The sequence below is a fragment of the Salminus brasiliensis genome, chromosome 4, assembly GCF_030463535.1.
Source record: "Salminus brasiliensis chromosome 4, fSalBra1.hap2, whole genome shotgun sequence".
Classification (NCBI taxonomy): Eukaryota; Metazoa; Chordata; class Actinopteri; order Characiformes; family Bryconidae; genus Salminus; species Salminus brasiliensis.
Genome location: NC_132881.1, coordinates 20177321 through 20200258, shown reverse-complemented (window position 1 = coordinate 20200258; position 22938 = coordinate 20177321). Strand labels below are relative to the sequence as shown.

Sequence of the window (22938 nt, the reverse complement as noted above, 5' to 3'; positions counted from 1 at the left end):
TTTGTTTTAACAATGCTGTTCTTAAAATGTGTTTAATAAAATTTAATCAGTGCTAACTGAGTTTGTGGCAGGCGTTTGCCTCTAGTCATTATGTTTGCACTCTCTCTGCTTCTGCTTTGTGTGATCTGGCTTTGAGAGCAGAGGTGAACTATATTATGTATCTGCTTTTGTTTAACTCCTCAACAGTGAGAATCAGCTGCTGCAGCTGCTGTATCTGGAGTGCATTCTAGCCATGCTCAGCAGCTGCCCTCCTACAATGCATCAGCACCGCAGCTTCACAGATCTTGTCTGGTAATCCTTTAGTTCAGATGTTGTATAAAGCTCATTTTAAGCTCAAAATTCTATATTATTAATGTTTGTGTGGTGTGATTACCCTGTAGTTACTCACTAGCACTAACTAGCAAAACTACTACATCCAACATAGTACATCAGCCACTCAAATCCTATCAGTTGCAGTCAGAAGTGGTAAATATAGGTCTATAAAGTCATTTGTTTTCCAGGATTTTGTTCCAACTGCCTGGACAGCTCTGCTGCTGGTTAACTAGAGCTGCCCAACCTGTTGTAATCTTGGGGAGGGTTTTTTACTATTTTTGGGGAATCTTGGGGAGAGTTTTTACTTTCTGGAGCAGAATGACTGCTGGTCTGAGCTAACTAGAGCTGCCCAGGCAGTTTGAACAAAATCCTAGGGATGATTTTTAACTTTGCCACCCCTGACTGCAATATCTTTGAATAGATATTGTCCGGTCATTGATTTACAATTAATAAACTTCTTAATCAAAGAAAACATTGATGAGAAGATGTTCTTCTCTGTCACACTCCCATATAAAAGGAACATTTTATGTAGTCTGTCTATATTTACATCACGTTTTTGACTTCCATGCTACAGGAAAGAGCTGTGTCCAACAGTGGTGGTGATCATGGGGAACCCTGTTAATGATAAAACAATCACTTCTGCTCATGGAGGGCCATACCAGGAGTCTGACCCTGCTTCTGGTGCGGGGGTCATTGACCAGGGCAGAGGGTCTGGGTGCTCTTCCAGTGCCCCAGCCATGATCGGGCCAGTGGTCCGCACCATCTGCTACATAGCTGCAGAGTTGGTCCGGCTGGTAGGCTGTGTAGAGTCCATGAAGCCTGTGTTACAGTCTTTGTACCACCGCATCCTGCTCTACCCACCCCCGCAGCATAGAGTGGAGGCCATCAAGATCATGAAAGAGGTGATACTTAATTCATTTTTAAATGTATATTTTTTATTTTAAGGTCAGTTTCACAGACTTTAAGGTCAGTTTTCCAGAGATTAAGCCTAAATGTAATTATTTGCAGTGCCGACTGACCATTTCCGCCACAATGTAGTCCAAGACTAGGCTTAATCTATGTCCAGGTCACTGCCACAGAGACCTTTGTATGACTTCTAAAGAACTGAAGTGGATTGAACTTCCACTAATTATGTGCTGTTACTTATTGAAGTATTAATTTCCTTGCACATGCAGGCTAATAATCAGTAGGCCGGTCACAATTATCGCATAATAATAATAATAATAATAATAATAATACTCCTTTTCTAATTGCAGTAACTTAAGATTACCACAATTTTAATATCACATTCAAATTACATAACAAGCAGAGTCTGAATTTGGTGTGCATATATATAAAAAAACAGTAAACAGATGAGCAGTGCTTGCTTGTAGCTGTTTGTTTTCTCATACTCGATAGAAGCTTTGCTTGTCTCTACACAATGATTCTGCATGAATGTTGACCTTCGGCAGTGTTCGGTATGCAGCGCATCATTTATGTCGGTACAACCAATTTTACCTACTACATACATTGGATGTTGTGTGAAATGCTTAAAAAAAGACAAATAAAGCATTTGTTGCCATTTGTATATAACAAATAAAAGTGTACCATTGTAACAATCATTATTGTAAAAGGGTTAATAAGATAATGTCCGCTGTCTGCTGTTCAGATCCTTGGAAGCCCACAGCGTTTGTTTGACCTGTCTGGTCCATGTGTTCTTGAGCCTGAGACCCGGAAAAGATCATTTTCAAAACGAAAATCACATCTTGACCTCCTTAAATTGTAAGTGTCTGTCGTTATCTCTCTAAGGGTTTGATTTTGGGTCCAGTTTTCTCTCTCTCTCTCTCTCTCTCTATATATATATATATATATACTTAATTTACGTGCATTCTCTTATTTATTAAACACTCTCCAGTCAAATGCCAGCGAATATCAGTTCAGTGATGTCTATAAATAATGGTAATTATGAGACTCGCTTCAGTGGCTGGATCAACTGCCATGTGCCGGGGGGGTTTTGCTGCTTTGAGTAACCGTACTTTTAGTTTCTAATTAATTTCTAATTTTCTAACCTCCGCACTGCCAGTAATTATTTAACTTGATATTTACTATTTTACTTTTCACTTTTATGTTTTATAACTTATTACTTTATTACTTACCATTTTATATTGGCTATGCTTATTTTGTTTTCTATGTAATATAACGTTGCTTTTAGTTTAAGTTGTACTCCTGAGTGAATGTAAAGGTTGATTGAAATTGTGAAAAATTTTGCGCGTTAGTTTGTAACTCTGTAACGCTGTTGAGTTTGGAGACTTTGGAGACCAATGACTCTTGTGTACTGATTCTTCAGGGTGATGGATGGGATGACAGAGGCATGTATGAAGGGGGGTATTGAGGCCTGTTATTCCTCCGTTTCCTGTGCTTGTGCCTTACTGAGTGCTTTGGATGAGCTCAGTCAGGGACGGGGCTTGCAGCCAGACCAGGCACAGCTTCTGCTGAGGCGATTGGATGACTTGAAAGAGGGTGTGGAGTCGTCACGGGAATCTGTGGAGCTGAATGAGGCTGACTTTCGCTGGCAGCGCCGTGTGCTGTCTTCTGAGAATGCTCCCTGGGAACTGGGTATTGCTGAGCGCAGCCCTGACATCAGTATCAGTGTTACCACGGACACAGGACAGACCACCCTGGAGGGAGAGCTGAGTCAGACCACTCCGGAGGAGTGTGGTGAGGAGCCACGGCTGCCCTCGCCTTCCTCCTGCAAAGGAGCAGCGGGGGCAGCCCCAGACCTCCCGACGTGCGCACGGGAAAGTGCCGGCTCTCAAGCTTCAGCTAACACCGCCCCTCCTGATGTGGTCCAACGCAGCCATGGCCTGGCATATCCTGACATCACCAATTTCCTATCAGTGGAATCTCGGGCACGGTCGCACGGATCACACTACAGTGAGAGCAACTTCAGCATGGATGAGCAAGAACTGTCACGGACTGAATTTGACTCGTGTGATCAATACTCTATGGCTGCTGAGAAGGACTCAGGCCGCTCAGATGTGTCTGACATGGGCTCAGACAACTGCTCACTGGCCGACGAGGAACAGACACCACGTGACTGCCCAGGCCACCGTTCCTTGCGAACGGCTGCGCTCTCACTTAAACTACTGAAGAATCAGGAGGCGGACCAGCAGAGTGCCCGGCTTTTTGTCCAGTCTCTGGCTGCCCTGCTTCCACGCCTGCTAGCCTTGCACAACGCAACCAATATAGATGTCTCGCTCCAAAACTTCTCCTCCACCTTCTGCTCTGGCTTACAAGCAGGTACATTAGCAAAACACAGCAGATAATTTTCTGATTATAATAAGCAGACATATACTTTGCTCAAGAGGGTAGTCATGTCAAGATATAGACATAGTGATGCTGTTAATTAAAGAAAGCTTATAGGGCTGTTCCACTTTTACAATCATAACATTATTTTGCAGCTCTAAAATATTGGCTGTATCAAAAGCCAGCAGAGACTGAAGTCAGTGCTGGCATTTGTGTCATTTTCTTGCACTGCAGGTGGCATCTGCTCTCCTGGCTTTGATGGCAGTGAGAATCTAAGTTGCCAAGCACTGATGAACGCTGATGGACTGTACTTGGTGTCTTACTATGCCTTGCTCCTTAACCTCAAACTTTGCACCTGTGACTACTACCACCGGAAGCCCACACCCGCCCTGGTCACACTGGTAAGAGCATACAGTAACCTCTCAAAAAGGCTTTTTCATAAAGTGTCTAAATAAGCAGTATGTTGTTTATATGTTAGATGTATATGACTTCATACTGACACTACTTTTTGTTAGCCATATAATTTTTTTTTATAGGAACTGTTATTTGCAGAAGTAATGCAAAACTCTACCCCAGTTCAGTTACAATAGTTCTGATAGAGAAATGTACACTATGTGCCCTGATCTGTCTCTACAGAAAGAGTTTGTGCGTCAGATCCAAAGCAGTGGAGTGTTGGTGGTGCTCTCTCAAGCCTGGATAGAAGAACTGTACCACCAAGTGTTAGAGAGGAACCTGCTGGGGGAAGCTGGCTACTGGGGCTCTCCTGAGGACCACTCTTTACCCCTCATTACCATGCTCACTGGTAACGTTCACTGTTCATAAGTGTTCATGTGGAGCTGGGCATGACTTAAATTAAACTTGCTCAAACATCATAAAAAGAAAAATTGGGGTTCCACATTCTTTGTGAAAGCATATAAATGCAGTGTGTTGGCACATTGCTTTCCTCAACTCCCCACTCATCAAGCATGTGAAGGAGCATTTTTGAAGATGAATCCAATATGATGTCAAACAGACTTAACTGACACTTTTTTTTTCTTGCTGTAGATATTGATGGTCTTGGAAGCAGCGGTATTGGAGGTCAGCTGATCAGAAGGGCCTCCACACAGTCACCCTTTACAAGTGATAAGAATGGCAGTGACACCATGATAGCAGGTACATTTCCTGTATGCGTATGTGTACACTTCTTTCATGAGCTCTCAGAACAGGCAGTTAGGCCTTCTTGTTCCCATGACAGCAGCTGCTAACCAGGATAAAGCAAAACCCTTGGACGATTAAAGACTTTTTTGTAGTTGGAGAGCATGTACAGCTAATTGACTAAATGGTGGTTGTTCTGTGCTTCTCTACTGTTCACATATACCTTGCATTATGAGCATACAAATGTCACACACATGCAGTAATTGTTCCATTTTCCCACAGGCATGGTGTTTGCCCGCTACATCCTGTCCGGCTGCTGGAAAAACCTGATTGATACACTGTCTACACCCCTGACTGGCCGCATGGCGGGCAGTTCACGGGGTCTTGCCTTCATCCTTGGTGCAGAAGGGGTGAAGGTGCAGAACCAGAGAGAAAGAGACACCATCTGCCTCAGCCTGGACGGCCTGCGTAAGGCCGCTGCGCTCAGCTGTGCTCTAGGTAACAGCCTGCACCTTGTCACATAGAAATGACATAGATGATAGCAGTTATGTTTGAAGAAATCTGACCTCTGTGGATATGTTGTCATTGCTGAGCATGTCTTGAACTAGTAAACTTTGCTCAAGAATATGCCTGAAACCACTAGTATGATGGTAAATGTTCACTGACAAATAATAATTATATATTGTGTCATTTTGCCAAAAAAACGATGTCTTTCTTATGAAGAAAATGATGTGTGGCGTCTTGACACAAAACAGCTTGTGGGGAACAAGCTTGCCTGCTGTTTAATTCTCTGAGCACTGATTATGTGTGTGCATTAAGGTGTAGCTGCCAACTGCGCATCAGCTGTAGCCCAGATGGCAGCAGCTTCCTGTGTACAGGAGGAGAAAGAGGAGAGGGATCTGGCTGAGGCTGGAGATGCCATTACTCAAGGTACACACACACATGCACACTAAACCTGTACACAACACAAAGCCTGGACCTTTCATATACATTTAGTACACACATATTATTTTAGTAAAGTATAGTAAAGTGGAATATAAATGCATATAATCTGCAAATACTTGAGGTCATCCACGCCCAAATGCTGTGTAATATTCCTGGTAATTCTATGTTAAAGTAGTATGGTAACAATTTTCATTTACTTCTTGTTTAGGAGGCTTTGGAGTCTTATAGGCATTGTTATGTGCTATTTTGCAAATATTGTGGTCTTTTTGGTCCTGTAGCCTGCTAGTAGTTTCATCTGGTGAATTTTCAAATAATACTGTAATACTGTTTTGAATACTTTCTTATACAGTGTAAATTATTCTCCTTATTCTCCTTGTAGAAATGTCTACAAGCAACTCCAAAATGTAACAATTTTAATTCAAATTCAGTGTGCTGGCGGATCAAGCCAAAACAACCAAAATGGTGTTTCTTACCACAGGCAAGATAGTTCTAGTCTTACATTTATATCAAGATCAAGACATAATGCTTTAGGTCATTTTTTGATCAATCTGAAAGGATGTGAAAAGTGATGCAAAATATAATGCTGCATATTTATGTAATATATGTGTACTGTTAGTTTTGTTTCTTGTTTTGTGGTAATCATAGTGGAAGTCCAAAAACTAGTGGTGGATTTTTTATTATTACAAATGGTGTATGAATTCCGTTATCCAGTATAGAGCACTGCACAGTGCTTTACTGCTTGCCAAAGTTTTTACCTTGACTTTTAATTTAAGTTTCATATAATATGCAAATATGAATATTGTTCATACAGGCAACATGTAGAATCTAAGCTCCAGAAACAGTACCCACAGTCTGTTTTGAGTCTTGCATGAAAACATTTACATATATCTGCCTGTTCAGAGTTATATCAGAGCCAATCATGTTACGTATATTAGTCTTAAAGGCACATACAGAAAGTACTGAATAATATCTGTATAAAGTGCTGTTATAGTGCTGGTGATTGGATAGGATGCTGGCATTAATAGGCAGTTCTGTGTGCTGGTTACAGTTAAACAGCGGATGGAACAAAAGCTGGAGCAGATGGGTCGTTGTCAAGGAGTGAGGCTGCATACAGCTCACGTGCTCTGCATGGACGCCATCCTTACCGTGGGTTTGGAGATGGGCAGTCATAATCATGACTGCTGGCCACATGTCTTCAGGTACAAGTTCACAAGCTTTTATCTAACCGAATGACTTGTCAGTTAAGTTAGCTTTTAGCATTGTGTTGTAGCACATTTAACTGTTACCATTAGGGGGTAATGGTACACAAATGTTATGGTACAGTTCAACGTAAAACAAAAGCAATAAAAACTGCCAAATGCAAAAGGCTAGGTCATTTATTTTAACAGAAAGTGTAAGTTACAGTTTGTTCCTGCTAGTCTTGTAAGGTAGCGATCTGTTAATGTTAACAGATGGGAACATTCCCAACAGGGCGATCCATCGTGTTTTCGTAATTTGAAATAAAATGGAAATAGACCATACTGTGATCATATGTATGGCATGGTTTGGTACATGCAGTTGCATAGAGAATACATGGTATGCAATATTAGGGTAAATATGGTAATTTCACAAACGCACCCAATCCCCCCTTGTCGCTCACTCTCGCTGCAGCTCGTAAAATTATAGTGTAATGGACGATGGTGGTGTGTCAGTGTTGGATATCAGTGTGTGTGCGGGGATCACATAAAGCATGATAATGTTTACTTTTTACGGCTTAATTCACTACAGTTTATAATATCTACCTCTGGGAATTATATAACACTAGATTGAACTAACTTGCACGACTGTTAAAAATCTCTAAACACAAGCCTGGGAGATGAAAACAAAGTCATTAAGAGTGGTTTATGTCAAGTAACCAGGTTGGGATGAGTGATTGTGATCTGTCAGCAATCTCCTGCAGTAACATTTCTGTATCCAAGGTACAGGAAAAGCATGGGATCTGTTGCAAAGCTGGCTGTAAAATGTTGCATGGATACAAAATAATGGATGTCGACAGTATAAAGGCAAATAACCAGCTGTTCTTCACTCTTGGCTAATAAATATGTACACTGTGTGCAGAATTATTAGGCAAATGAGTATTTTGATCACATCATCCTTTTTATACATGTTGTCCTACTCCAAGCTCTATAGGCTTAAAAGCCAACTACCAATCAAGTAAATCAGGTGATGTGCTTCTCTGTAATGAGAAGGTGTGTGGTCTAATGACATCAACACCCTATATAAGGTGTGCTTAATTATTAAGCAACTTCCTTTCCTTTGGCAAAATGGGTCAGAAGAGAGATTTGACGGACTCTGAAAAGTCAAAAATTGTGAGATGTCTTGCAGAGGGATGCAGCAGTCTTGAAATTGACAAACTTTTGAAGCGTGATTACCGAACAATCAAGCGTTTCATGGCAAATAGGCAACAGGGTCGCAAGAAACGTGTTGGAAAAATAAGGCGCAAAATAACTGCCCATGAATTGAGGAAAATCAAGCGTGAAGCTGCCAAGATGCCATTTGCCACCAGTTTTGCCATGTTTCAGAGCTGCAACGTTACTGGAGTATCAAAAAGCACAAGGTGTGCGATACTCAGGGACATGGCCAAGGTAAGGAAGGCTGAAAAACGACCACCTTTGAACAAGAAACATAAGATATTTCTTGGCCCAGTCTTGACGTTTTATCTTAAGACTGATTTAAGGTTTTATGGACTGATGAAATGCGAGTGACTCTTGATGGGCCAGATGGATGGGCCTGAGGCTGGATCAGTAAAGGGCAGATAGCTCCACTCCGACGCCAGCAAGGTGGAGGTGGGGTACTGGTATGGGCTGGAATCATCAAAGATGAACTTGTGGGACCTTTTCGGGTTGAGGATGGAGTGAAGCTCAACTCCCAGACCTACTGCCAGTTTCTGGAAGACACTTTCTTCAAGCAGTGGTACAGAAAGATGTCGGTATCATTCAAGAAAAACTTTTCATGCAGGACAATGCTCCATTACATGCATCGAAATACTCCACAGCGTGGCTTGGCAGTAAGGGTATAAAAGAAGAAAAAATGATGACCCCCTTGTTCACCTGATCTGAACCCATAGAGAACCTGTGGTCCCTCATGACATATGAGATCTACAGGGAGGGAAAACAGTACACCTCTCTGAACAGTGTCTGGGAGGCTGTGGTGTTTGCTGCACGCAATGTTGATCGTAAACAGATCAAGCAACTGACAGAATCTATGGATGGAAGGCTTTTGAGTGTCATCGTAAAGAAAGGTGGCTATATTGGTCACTGATTTGTTTTTGGTTTTGTTTTTGAATGTCAGAAATGTTTATTTCTACATTTTGTGTTGTTATATTGGTTTACCTGGTGAAAATAAACAAGTGAGATGGGTATATATTTGTTTTTTATAAAGTTGACTAATAATTCTGTACAGTAATAGTTACCTGCACAAACAGATATCCTCCCAAGATCCTCCCAAAAAAAAAAAAAACACTCCAACTTCCAAAAATATTCTTTTTGGGTTGATTGAGAACATAGTTGTTGTTATAATAATAAAAAGAATCCTCTCAAATACAACTTGCCTAATAATTCTACACACACTGTATGGTCTATAAAGGTGGTAACTGAAGAGCCTGTCTGCCAAATCCAACAGCAGCAGCACAAAAACAGCGATTTCCCTGGTGGCTATAACAGACCCTAAAGCCTTTTTCATATTGAAATCATTAGATTACTAACTAACTGACCACATGTGTAAACAAAATAATTTGCAGACAAGTTGAAGTTGGAAGGAGCATTTTGGAATAAAAGGAAGGAACACCTCGAACTTATCTAAGCACCCCAAAGACAGACATTTAGATCTGTACAAAGAATCAAAGATTCTCGAAGATGTTTAAATACCATAAAAGACTAGCAACTACACATAGAGCAGGCCCATCTGCTTTATGCAACATTATGCATGTGCACTCTTAGAAGCATAAAAAGGGAAGGAGCCCCAAAGGAGCTTGTCACCAAATGTATAAACCTCCCCCCTTCATCAGCCCAACCAATCAGTGCACACCACTGCTTCTCCATCAGCAGTAACACTTGTAGACTATGTACAATCAGGACAGCGAGAGAATGGAAGGAAGTGAGAATGCATGCAAACAAATAAACAGACAAAATAAAAAAACATCTTTAAAAAAAACCCTCTTGAATGTAACAATACCATAGAAACTAGTACTATAATGTTTTTAGAATGTTGATATTGGTTTGGTATCAAAGTATTGATTCTTGTGACATCCCTAGGATCATCTCTCTCAGGAATCAACTACTAAATCTACTGTTCACTGGGCTGCAAAACAAGATGATTGATAAGCTGCAGCTTGTTCAGAATGCTGCAGCCAGAGTCTTAACAGCAACACATAAGAGAGAACACATCAATTCTAGCACCATTACATTGGTTTTCAGTCTTTTGTGCTAGAATGTAAAGGACTGCTACTGTTTTTTTAAAGACCTAAATGTATATACAGTGGAGGAAATAAGTATTTGATCCCCCACTGATTTTGTAAGTTTTTACTCTGACAAATAATAAGTCCATGATTTTTATGGTAGCTTCATTTTAACAGTGAGAGATGGAATATCAAAAAGAAAATCTAGAAAATGAAATAATATTTAGAAAAAAAAATCAAAAAGTATTTGATCCCATAAAAAACATGACTAATGTTGGCTCCCACAGACCACTGACACACCCTAATCTCAGTGAAGTCGTTACCTGCATGAGCGACACCTGTCCCAAATTGTCACCTGTGTAAAAGGCCACCTGCCTAGAGACTCAGTGACACTCTAACATCTCCACCATGGGCAAGAGTAAAGAGCTGTCTAAAGATGTCAGGGGCAAAATTGTTGACCTACACAAGGCTGAAATGGGCTACAAAGCCATAAGTAAGAAGCTGGATGAGAAGGTGACAACTGTTGGTGCAATTATTCGGAAGTGGAAGAAGTACAACATTGAGTGTCAATCGACCTAGGCCTGGAGCTCCATGCAAGAAATCACCTCGTGGAGTCTCATTGATCATGAGAAAGGTTAAAAATAAGCCAAGAACTACACTGGAGGAGCTGGTTAATGATCTCAAGGCAGCTGGGACCACAGTCTCCAAAAAAAACATTGGTAATACACTGAGAGGTAATGGTTTAAAATCCTGCAGTGCACGCAAGGTTCCTCTGCTCAAGAAGGCTCATGTCCAGGCCTGCCTCAAGTTCGCCAATGAACATATTAATGACTCCGAGAGAGACTGGGAGAAGGTGCTGTGGTCAGATGAGGCCAAAATTGAGCTCTTTGGCCTCAACTCAACTCGACGTGTTTGGAGAAAGAAAATACAAAAAAAAAATACAGAATGTGACCCTAAGAACACCATCCCCACCGTCAAGCATGGTGGTGGAAGTATTATGTTTTAGGGGTGTTTTTCTTTCTCGTGCACTAGTCTTTACTGCACACTTTCATCCAGAGGTATATTGTATTCAGCAGGGACTGAATAGCTCTTGTGCCTTGGAATGTTGCAAGACATGACATCTTCCTTTCGCCCCTTCCTTAATAAGTGTATGCATGGTACATTTTCCTTAGTCCGCCATCAACACACCAACTGAAAACTCAGGGAACACTTTTTTTTAGTTACTTTTACTGTTCATTTTATGACTTTTCTAAGTTTTTATTTTTGTATTATTATTTTTTTGAAAGCTAGATCATGCCAGTATCTGTATTCTCCCAGAGTCTAAGTCACTCTACAGTTATTCTGCCTCTCTGGGCTCTTTGTACCCAAGAGGCTCTCTTCACTTCTTTTAGAGCAACTAGTGGCTCTCTAATTTCTTTGTCTCGCTTGTTTTGGTTGCCATGGGCATTCCCCTCTTTCTCTATTCTTTCGCCACCTGGTGGCATATTCCACCAGGATAAATAATCTGAGACTGCTATCCGGGTCTTTCCTCTGGCTCCCCAGGTGGATAGCTGTTCCATTACAAGCGATGTACATGTAAATTCATTCTGCTTGTGTATCATGAATGAGCTGCATTCTGGAGCATCAATTTGAAGTATGTTCTATGTGTTCTGATGTGAAATATTGCAGATTTTATTTAGTGGTGGTATTAATAGGTATTAATCTTTAGTTTATATACACTGCTCAAAAAAATAAAGGGAACACTTAAACAACACCATATAACTCAAAATCAAACTGTCCACTTAGGAAGCAACACTGATTGACAATCAATTTCACATGCTGTTGTGCAAATGGAATAGACAACAGGTGGAAATTATTGGCAATTAGCAAGACGCACTGAATAAAGGAGTGGTTCTGTAGGTGGGGACCCAGCAGCAGGACCACTACCTCCGCCTTTGTGCAAGGAGGAACAGGAGGAGCACTGCCAAAGCCCTGCAAAATGACCTCCAGCAGGCCACAAATGTGCATGTGTCTGCACAAATGGTTAGAAACTGACTCCATGAGGATGCTATGAGGGCCCGACGTCCACAGATGGGGGTTGTGCTCACAGCCCAACACCATGCAGGACGCTTGGCATTTGCCAAAGAACACCAGGATTGGCAAATTTGCCACTGGCGCCCTGTGCTCTTCACAGATGAAAGCAGGTTCACACTTGGCACAGATGTGACCGAGTCTGGAGGCGCTGTGGAGAGCGATCTGCTTCCTTCAGCATGACCGGTTTGGCAGTGGGTCAGTAATGGTGTGGGGTGGCATTTCTTTGGAGGGTCGCACAGCCCTCCATGTGCTCGCCAGAGGTAGCCTGACTGCCATTACCTAACGGAGATGAGATCCTCAGACCCCTTGTGAGACCATATGCTGGTGCGGTTGGCCCTGGGTTCCCCCTAATGCAGGACAATGCTAGACCTCATGTGGTTGGAGTGTGTCAGCAGTTCCTGCAAGATGAAGGCATTGAAGCTATGGACTGGCCCGCCCGTTCCCCAGAACTGAATCCGATTGAGCACATCTGGGACATCATGTCTCGCTCCATCCACCAACGTCACGTTGCACCACAGACTGTCCAGGAGTTGGCAGACGCTTTAGTCCAGGTCTGGGAGGAGATCCCTCAGGAGACCATCCGCCACCTCATCAGGAGCATGCCCAGGAGTTGTAGGGAGGTCATACAGGCACGTGGAGGCCACACACAATACTGAGCCTCATTTTGACTTGTTTTAAGGACATTACATCAAAGTTGGATCAGCCTGTAGAGTCTTTCCACTTTAATTTTGTGTGTGACTCCAAATCCAGGCCTCCATTGGTTAATACATTTGATTTCCATTGATGATTTTTGTGTGATTTTGTTGTCAGCACATTCAACTTTGTACAGAACAAAGTATTCAATGAGAATATTTCATTCATTCAGATCTAGGATGTGCTGTTTGAGTGTTCCCTTTATTTTTTTGAGCAGTGTATATAAACTAAAGATTAATACCTATTAATACCACCACTAAATAAAATCTGCAATATTTCACATCAAAACAGATAGAACATACTTCAAATTGATGCTCCAGAATGCAGACCGTATAGGTGATACTGGACTACTGTGCTAAAATATTTGCATTTTATAATTGTTTTGGCATTTGAAACCCTTTAGGATAAATATTCTGTGCAATGCTAGAGAAGTAGATGTTCAACATTTAATTTATTTTATGAATGCTTATGTATCGGTATCAGCAGATATGTACATATAAATATTAAACGAAATGATTTTCATTGTTGTTTACAGAAACTTAGCTTGAATTGTTTGTGTATGTTGCAATTTGTTCATGTTACAGATTTAAATTAAACTCAAAGGAACAAATTTTAATGACTTGTTTAATTTTAAAATCTTTGTATGAACAGAACTCACAAACAGCTAAATATTTCAGGGTAATTGAATATGTGAGCTCATTGGAGCACACTCACTTCAGTGATGGAAGCTCGCAGCCTCCTCTGGCCATCACTCAGACACAGCAGGTTGTGACAGCAGTGGACCCGGGACTGGAGCTGAGCACTGAGCCTGTCCCGGAGCTGGAGCTGAGCCTGGGAAATCCAGTGATCCAGCCATTGTCAATTCAAGAGCTACTACGCGAGAGCAGTCAGGTGAAAGGCTTTGACCTGCGGGGAGGGAGTCTGCTCACGGGCACCAATGCTGCCAAGGCTGTGTGCACACTTTCTACACAGGCTGACAGGTATGAGACAGTCTCTTTGTCTTTGTTTAATTTTATTGTATGTTGTAGTTGAATCATCCCCACTGCAGTAGAGTCTGAGTTTCTGTTGTTATTGCTAAGAGTTTTCATATTAATTTCATTTTATTGATATATTTTTGATTCCTCTTTATTTCAGTAGACATAAATGAGTCTTTTTTTGTATTACAGATATAATACAGAGCTCGTTGATGTGGCAGGGAAAAAAATGAAAGTTTTTTTTATTTTGACAGGATTAGGTTGTTGTTCAGCTGTGTTATGGTCTTATGATCTTATGGTCTTATTGTCTTGACTTGTTTTCTGTATTATATTTGAATTATAGGCTGTACCTTATGCTACAAGTTCTATTTCAGTTACACAGCATACCATTATTTTTGTAACATAAATATCAAAGTACCTGTACCAACTCAGCTACCCTTAATATATTTATGTAGGATGCTTTTTAATGTGGTGTACTTGTCTGTTTCCTAAAGACTGTTTGAAGACTCAGTGAGCAAACTTAATCTGGTGGGTTTAGTGGGTTTCCTGCACCAGTTGAGGAAAGCATCCCAGTCACAGCTTTTTGACTCAGTCACAGAGACCGGAGACTACTCTTTAGCCATGCCAGGTGAAAAAAGTGCTTGCTCTTTTTGAGTTTACATTATTAAATATATATATATATATATATATATATATATATATATATATATATATATATATATATATATATATATATATATATATATATATTACTGATTTACATTTTCTCTCACCAAGATTACCTTAAACCTTCTGAAGGCAATTTCCCAGACAGGAATTAATAAATTAATGTAGTCCAGTACTAGGAATAATTCCTGTCAGGGAAATCCTAAAGGGAATGTTGGTGATAATGTATTTACATTTCACCTTCACATGCCTTTTTATTTATTTATTTTGATTAGGAGAGGCAAAGTCCACACAAGAGAAGCGCAGTGCTCTGCACCTCTTCAGGCTTGGTGAGGCCATGCTTCACATCGTGAGGAACAAAAGTAGACCACTGTTACACATGATGAGAGCCTGGAGTGTAGTTGCTCCTCATTTAGTGGAGGTATGAAAGATGACACTTTTTATTAAATAAGTTAAATACTTGGTTAATTATAATATACACAAATGCTTTGTGATGTATAAATATATAAATAACATGTTTGACCTATGTTTACCCAGAAGATGCTCGCTAAATAATGCTCATATTTAGGCTGCGTTTTAACATGTGTATACAGTGCCTTGCAAAAGTATTTGGCCCCCTTGAACTTTTCAACCTTTTGCCACATTTCAGGCTTCAAACAAAGATATATGAAATTGTAATTTTTTGTGAAGAATTAACAAGTGGGACACAATCGTGAAGTGGAATGAAATTTATTGGATATTTTAAACTTTTTTTTTAAATAAAAAACTGAAAAGTGGGGCGTGCAATATTATTCAGCCCCCTTGCGTTAATATTTTGTAGGGCCACCTTTTGCTGCGATTACAGCTGCAAGGCGCTTGGGGTATGTCTCTATCAGTTTTGCACATCGAGAGACTGAAATTTTTGCCAATTTTTCCTTGCAAAACAGCTCGAGCTCAGTAAGGTTGGATGGGGAGTGTTTGTAAACAGCAGTTTTCAGCTCTTTCCACAGATTCTCGATTGGATTCAGGTCTGGACTTTGACTTGGCCATTCTAACACCTGGATGCGTTTATTTGTGAACCATTCCATTGTAGATTTTGCTTTATGTTTTGGATCATTGTCATTTTGAAAGATAAATCTCCGTCCCAGTCTCAGGTCTTTTTCAGACTCCAACAGGTTTTCTTCCAGAATGGTCCTGTATTTGGCTCCATCCATCTTCCCATCAATTTTAACCATCTTCCCTGTCCCTGCTGAAGAAAAGCAGGCCCAAACCATGATGCTGCCACCACCATGCTTGATAGTGGGGATGGTGTGTTCAGGGTGATGAGCTGTTTTGCTTTTACGCCAAACATAATGTTTTGCATTGGCAAAAACGTTATGTTGGCAGGTGGCCAAAAAGTTAGATTTTGGTTTCATCTGACCAGAGCACCTTCTTCCACATGTTTGGTGTGTCTCCCAGGTGGCTTGTGGCAAACTTTAAACGAGACTTTTTATGGATATCTTTGAGAAATGGCTTTCTTCTTGCCACTCTTCCATGAAGGCCAGATTTGTGCAGTGTATGACCGATTGTTGTCCTATGGACAGAGTCTCCCACCTCAGCTGTAGATCTCTGCAGTTCATCCAGTTGAGATCATGGGCCTTTTGGCTGCATCTCTGATCAGTCTTCTCATTGTTTGAGCTGAAAGTTTAGAGGGACGGCCGGGTGTTGGTAGATTTGCAGTGGTCTGATACTCCTTCCATTTCAATATGATCACTTGCACAGTACTCCTTGAGATGTTTAAAGCTTGGGAAATCTTTTTGTATCCAAATCTGGCTTTAAACGTCTCCACAACAGTATCTCGGACCTGCCTGGTGTGTTCTTTGGTCTTCATGATGCTCTCTGCGCTTTAAACAGAACTCTAAGACTATCACAGAGCAGGTGCATTCATATGGAGACTTGATCACACACAGGTGGATTCTATTTATCATCATCAGTCATTTAGGTCAACATTGGATCATTCAGAGATCCTCACTGAACCTCTGGAGTGAGTGTGCTGCATTGAAAGTAAAGGGGCCGAATAATATTGCACGCCCCACTTTTCAGTTTTTTATTTCTAAAAAAAGTTTAAAATATCCAATAAATTTTGTTTCACTTCACGATTGTGTCCCACTTGTTGTTGATTCTCACTAAAAAATTTAAATTTCATATCTTTATATTTGAAGCCTGAAATGTGGCAAAAGGTTGAATACTTTGGCAAGGCACCGTATAATCAGAAGCTTTAAACCATGTCCATTTACAGTGCTTAGGGACAGATTTGCCAGGATGGACACTCCATATGACCAAAATGACAAAAAAAAAAACGAGAAACGAAAAAAAAGTAATCAAAATGGTTTCTGTTTTTCACTGTGTCTTACCAGGCTGCTTGTCATAAAGAACGACACGTGTCTCAGAAGGCTGTATCATTCATCCATGACGTGTTGATGGAGGTGCTGAGCAGCTGGCCAGAGCTGCCACACTTTCATTTCAACGAGGCACTGTTCCGGCCATTCGAGCACATCATGCAGCTAGAGCTGTGTGATGAGGATGTACAGGATCAGGTAAATCTGCTACTTTTGCAGTCAGCAGTACAGTCCCCCATATTCCCCTCCATTATGAAAGTAGGCCTACACTAAAGTGGGCTATTTAAATTTAACACATATTGCTTAGTTTTTAGCACTATTTGTGAAAGCGGAGTGTGCACAAATGTTACAACTTAAATAAGAAAAGCTAATTGTAACTTATGGTAATATGGTAAACTGACACAAAACAATTAACTGAATACAATCAAGCCTTCCAACTAAAATATTTTCAAATATACTCACATTTAATAAATATTTTTTAAATTGAATCTGTCAAGTGTCAAGGAGATATGTAAAGCAGTATAACAGAGCACATATCGGCTCAGTAAAACTGAAACATTTTATGTACATGATTTCTGGATTATATAAGGTGTCACGTAAGGAATAAATTATGCTAAAAAAAGATGTCAACAATACAACACTGCTTTCTTTTTCCATTGTGGTTGCCAGGTTATTACATCTATTGGGGAGCTGGTGGAGCTTTGCTCTCCTCAGATTCAGTCTGGCTGGCGGCCTCTTTTCAGTGCACTCCGCACTGTGCATGGAAGCAAGAGTGACATGAAGGATTATCTGATTGGGGAATACTCTATGGGTCAGTACAGAGTCCTTATTAGGGGTTCAAGCACCACATGGCATTGCTAGTCTTCTTATTTTTCTTCTACTTCTCTCTCTTCTTTTTTCAGCTCCCTAAACTTTCCTCATCTTCTCCTGCTTCTTCTTCTGTTTCTTTTCCTGCTTCTTTTTTTTCTTCTTCTTCTCTCAGTGTTTTGGCTCATATCTCCTTAACCATGAGACTTAATTCAAAAAGTCTTTTTTAAGCCAATTCTGTCTGCTATTTCACATCAAGCCACAACCCTCTCTGAAATATGTGACATAATTAGCAAAGCGTGAGGACAAATTAAGCAAACAAAAAAGTTTGCAGATTTTAGGGTAGCCCACAAAGTTTTCACTAAACTGAAATTTTGCTAAGCCCTGATTTCTCATTGAGTTGAAATTTTGTGTGCAACATTTGTTAATGTCAATTGGCCATACATTAGCACTGTTCATTTATTCTAGTTCATGTATGACATAAATCTAAATATTGTGTTTTTGCACAACATGGCTGCAGTATAACTTAGTAAATATATGGTAATTTCGAACAACATTGATGCTGATAGGTTTATCAGCATCAACACTAATCACACTAACTGTGCTTGGCTTCCAGTAACAAATAATATCTCAGTGATAGAGTACCTGTTTGTAAGTTTAGAGTTTGTGAATCCAGAGTCTTCAAGACAGAATGTTGATATTCTAAATCCTGCATTGAGTGTTGTTGCAAAAGTTGCTTATGTTTGTCCAGTGGTGCTCTTTTTTAATAACCACAGAGTTTACTGTGATTCCTGATTTTACACAGTTTTATGTGCGTGGACCCCGCCACTTGCAGCTATTTTTATAATATAATTTGTGTAACACAGACATCACATCTTTTACTAATGCAGCTTTTTTTTTTAATTCAGGCAAATCCCAAGCACCTGTATTTGACGTCTTTGAAGCTTTTATTAACACAGACAACATACAAGTGTTTGCGAATGCAGCGACGGACTACATCATGTGCCTTATGAAGTTTGTGAAGGGATTAGGTAAGCGTCCTTTGTTGTAAAGACCACTGAAAAACATGTGATTTTCTTAATATTCAAAAATGAGTAGGTTTCCCAGGTTTTTGTAGTTTTGGGACCAACTTGTTTACAGGAGAAGTGGATTATAAGGAGATTGGGGACTGTGTTCATATGAATGGATATAGCTCTACAGACCTGTGCCTTCCTGCCTTGGATTACCTAAGGAAGTGCTCACAGGTAAGCAGTGATCTGGATCTAATCGCTACTCATAGTCACCCAGAAAATTGCTGAAAAGGGGAGCTCCCAAGTGGTGTGTATCTATTAACTGATGCAACTGAATTGGCAATTAGCATTCTCCTTTAAGCATGTCTGAAAGATGTAGTTGACTGGCTTCATGTGTCTTGGAGAAAACAGAATAATAAAAAAAGCTTTGTCTAAATTAGTCATGTGTGCCCTTTCCATATGCAAAGTGTGCTTAACAGTGATGTTTATAAATTTTAGCTATTAGCCAAAATTTACAAGATGCCTTCCAAGCCGGTGTTCCTGGGAGCTCGGCTGGCCAGTCTGCCCATGAGAGCTCAGGAGCGGTCTGTGAGTAGTGAAGATGGCATGGACTGTGTTCTAGCTGAGTTCGATGATGACACAGGTGACCACTTTTATTTAGCTTAACTTACTAAACTTTAGTTCTATTCAAATAAAATGTAAGGAGCACAGGCAAATCAAAAGGCATGAATATGGCACTAAATGCAAGTGTCTTCAGGTCTGATCCAAGTGTGGATCCTCCTTTTGGAGCAGCTGACTGCAGCTGTATCTAATTGCCCCCGCCAGCACCAACCACCTACCCTGGAACTGCTGTTTGAGCTCCTCCGAGAGGTCACTAAAACACCAGGTAATCAGCAACACTTTTACAGGAAAGGGTGTGATAGCTGGCAGCTCTTCTTGCTGAAAAACCATTCACATATGTCTTGTTCTGTCCTCCAAAGGCCCAGGCTTTGCCATTTTTTCCGTCATCCAGCTCCTCCTTCCAGTAATGTCACTATGGCTGCAGCGTAGCCATGGAGACTACTCATACTGGGACGTCGCGGCTGCAAACTTTAAGCATGCCATCGGACTTTCCTGTGAATTAGTAGTGGAGCATGTTCAAAGTTTCATACATTCAGGTAAGCTCATATTTGTATTTGGTGTTTAAAGCTCAATCGCTATGTCCATGTCATATTATTTTTTGATTTAAGAATGTGTTTTGAGTGTTTGTGTTCCCCTATAGATATGGGCTATGAAAATCTCATTAACCTGATGCTAAAGGACTTGTTCAAATTGCTGGTGTCCTGTGTGGCTGAGCCTGCAGAGACCATCTCTAGAGTGGGGTGTTCCTGTATCAGGTGAACTTCTATGCTCCTTGCTATCCAACAGAGATCCTTGGTTTCAGATTTCAGATAAATCTTAGTTTTATATAGTATATAGGATGCTTTGCTTAAAAATAGAAAACACTTATTTTTTAACTATGGAATTTATGTCACAGGGCAGTCTGGATGACTCCATGTCTCCTGTAGAAGTGCATAACATTACCACAATTTCTGTAAAGATACACAGCTGGTTATTTTCAGGTATGTGTTGGTGACAGCTGGGCCTGTCTTTACTGAAGAGATGTGGAGGCTAGCCTGCTGTGCCCTGCAAGATGCATTCTCAGCCACTCTTGAACCTGTCAAGGTATAAAATAAAGAGCTCTCCGATAACTTTTCTCAGACCTTTAATACTTTGTTAGGTTATGGGTGGTTCAGTAATCGTTCAGAATGGCTAGGCAATACAAATTGCATAAATGACTTATAAATACACTATACTACTACCCAACAAAGTAAAAGCGGCTGCCTACATCTTTTGATTTTTATGATCATAAGTCTTCAATGCTCATTTCTCCTTCTCTCCTCATCCTGGAGTATACATTATTAGTACTCGCAGCTGGTCTTACTATGTGGGACAAAAGATGAGCAAAATCACGTTAGCTAATTTGGCAGTCATGCCCCCAGTACTTTTACTGACTGACGTGATTAACCACAGTTGTAGTGTATATTTGTTTGTGTCTTATATTTTTTGTTTCCACCTGCTTATGCAAGACCACATTAGTCTGGTGCCCTGCACTTTCTTAGCTTTTCACAGTTACATACACCTCTTATAACATCATGTGGTATCTGGCACCAAGATGTTAGCAGCAGATACTTTAAGTCCTGTAAGTTATGAGTTGGGCCTCCATGGATTACATCAGTGAGCCTTAGGGGCGCATGACCCTTTCCCCAGTTTAGCGATTGACCACTTTTGGTTGGTACTGACCTGCAGCAGGAAAAACCCCAATCCCAGCAATTTGCCATCACAATTTGGCACTTGTCAAAATGGTTCTGATTTTTCTTCTTGCCCATTTGTCACTGCTTTTAACACATCACCAAGAACTGACTCCCAAATATATCCCACCCCTTGACAAATGCCATAATCCATATTGATGAAGATAATCAGTGGTTTTCACTTTACCTGTCAGTGGTGTTAAAGAAGTCTGTTAATTGTGCCTGAACTATATGTCCTAAAAATGATCACTTATAATTATTAAATGATTACTTATAAATAACTGTTTGTTGATTGACAAGCAGAAATGTCAAAAAGTTGTGCCTGCTCTAAGTACATCTGTTCTCTTTTGTAGAACCTGCTTGCATGTTTTCGGAGTGGTTCCGATACCTTCACAGGAGATGCTTGTGAGGTAAAAGTAGCGGCCCCCACACATTCTGCTTCTGCAGAGGCAGAATACTGGAGGATCCGTGCCATGGCCCAGCAGGTGCTCTTTAAACTAACATAATGTTTACAACCTCCTACTCAGATGCTACAGTCCAGTAAAAAAGAAGTCATAATTTCTAGTGCAGTTTCTGGTGATGTATTTTGTAACCACTGGTAGTTGATTGTTTTAAGTTGAATTTATATGTGCGTGTACAATTCACTCCCAACAGTATTACTGTTAGACTAAAAACATTTAATAAAATTAATCAGTTTTCCAATTGTGTTTTCAGGTCTTCATGCTGGACACTCAGTGTTCTCCTAAGACTCCCAGCAGCAAAGAAGGATTTGAGCATGCTCAGTCCTGTGTGCTAATAATTGAACTCCCTGAAGACCAGCAGCCCAATGGCCACACTCAAAAGAGGTGGGAGTCGTGAAATTGGATAAAGGCAGAGATAATTCATTTATATATTTATTTATTTAGTAAAATGACATTACTTTCTTGTATGTGATTTCTAAATAAAGAATGATATGTTCATTCTTTGATTCGTTAAAATCAGTAAAAATGTATTTCAAACAGTTATTTCTGTTTAAATTTAATAGTTTAGTAGATGTAATATTTAATAGTTTTTTTTTTTAAATGCACACCTTTTAAATCCAAAGAAAGAAGTCCTATACAGCTAAAAATCACAAATCAGAAAGTTCAGAAATAGTGCTAAGCCTGTCCTTGGGCATCAAAAGCAAAATTTAGCTGAAAGTTGTTGTAGAGTGCCATTGTACTAAAGAAATCTATTAGTGTTTAATTAATGCTTTCACTGATTAAACTGCATATTGTATGTTTCTTTGATTCTTTTTTTCCTTTATGCTGAACTTGATGCAGGAAAATTGGGTAAGGCTTCTGTGAAAGTGAATGTGATTGCCCTGTTTGAACTATAGTTAAATATCTAATCAATGCACAACTACACTACGACCTGCTGAAAAAAAAAAAAGTAAATTCAATGCAGTATGTTTAAACTTGAGAAAAGCATGTATTACAGCAATTGCATATGTTAAATTTGCATAATTCTTACTGTTTTTCAGAGGCATGATTACTTTGTTCTCTACAGGATCCCATTCAGGACAATCGTTGTCAGTCTGCTATCCCACCAAGTGCTACTGCAGAACCTCTATGACATCCTGCTGGAGGAGTTTGTGAAGGGCTCTGGGAGCACTGAGACCCAGGATCAGGTCACACCTGTCTCTGAGTCCAAACCCTCTGGCTTTCTGCGTTACATATCCATGCAAAACCTGGCCATCATCTTTGACCTGCTGCTGGACTCCTACCGCACAGCACGAGACTTTGACACGCGACCCGGCCTTAAGTATCTCCTGATGAAGGTGTCCGGGGTGTGTGGGGCTGCTAACCTTTACCGGCAGTCTGCCATGAGCTTCAACATTTACTTTCAGGTGCTTTTTTTTTTTTTTTAGCCGTTTTAGTTTTTAGGGTCATTTGTTTG

General features: G+C 40.4%; 1 protein-coding gene across 4 annotated transcripts in view; it reads left to right on the top strand.

Annotated features, from left to right (window-relative positions):
- The window catches only part of arfgef3 (ARFGEF family member 3), a 39316-nt gene that overhangs the window by 10486 nt on the left and 5892 nt on the right, over positions 1 to 22938 (top strand). For 3 of the 4 annotated variants that reach the window (XM_072677537.1, XM_072677535.1, XM_072677534.1), the window contains exons 9-33: positions 187 to 291; positions 887 to 1214; positions 1961 to 2073; positions 2639 to 3591; positions 3832 to 3998; positions 4234 to 4399; positions 4642 to 4749; positions 5014 to 5229; positions 5551 to 5661; positions 6725 to 6875; positions 13555 to 13857; positions 14346 to 14479; positions 14793 to 14938; positions 16893 to 17072; positions 17544 to 17685; positions 18590 to 18712; positions 18822 to 18925; positions 19190 to 19334; positions 19449 to 19577; positions 19672 to 19848; positions 19953 to 20067; positions 20293 to 20395; positions 21375 to 21506; positions 21736 to 21866; positions 22549 to 22888. In XM_072677537.1, the coding sequence (XP_072533638.1) occupies positions 187 to 291; positions 887 to 1214; positions 1961 to 2073; positions 2639 to 3591; positions 3832 to 3998; positions 4234 to 4399; positions 4642 to 4749; positions 5014 to 5229; positions 5551 to 5661; positions 6725 to 6875; positions 13555 to 13857; positions 14346 to 14479; positions 14793 to 14938; positions 16893 to 17072; positions 17544 to 17685; positions 18590 to 18712; positions 18822 to 18925; positions 19190 to 19334; positions 19449 to 19577; positions 19672 to 19848; positions 19953 to 20067; positions 20293 to 20395; positions 21375 to 21506; positions 21736 to 21866; positions 22549 to 22888 (4822 nt within the window). The remainder of the gene's footprint in view (positions 1 to 186; positions 292 to 886; positions 1215 to 1960; positions 2074 to 2638; positions 3592 to 3831; positions 3999 to 4233; positions 4400 to 4641; positions 4750 to 5013; positions 5230 to 5550; positions 5662 to 6724; positions 6876 to 13554; positions 13858 to 14345; positions 14480 to 14792; positions 14939 to 16892; positions 17073 to 17543; positions 17686 to 18589; positions 18713 to 18821; positions 18926 to 19189; positions 19335 to 19448; positions 19578 to 19671; positions 19849 to 19952; positions 20068 to 20292; positions 20396 to 21374; positions 21507 to 21735; positions 21867 to 22548; positions 22889 to 22938) is intronic. The other variant, XM_072677536.1, reaches the window with a different exon arrangement.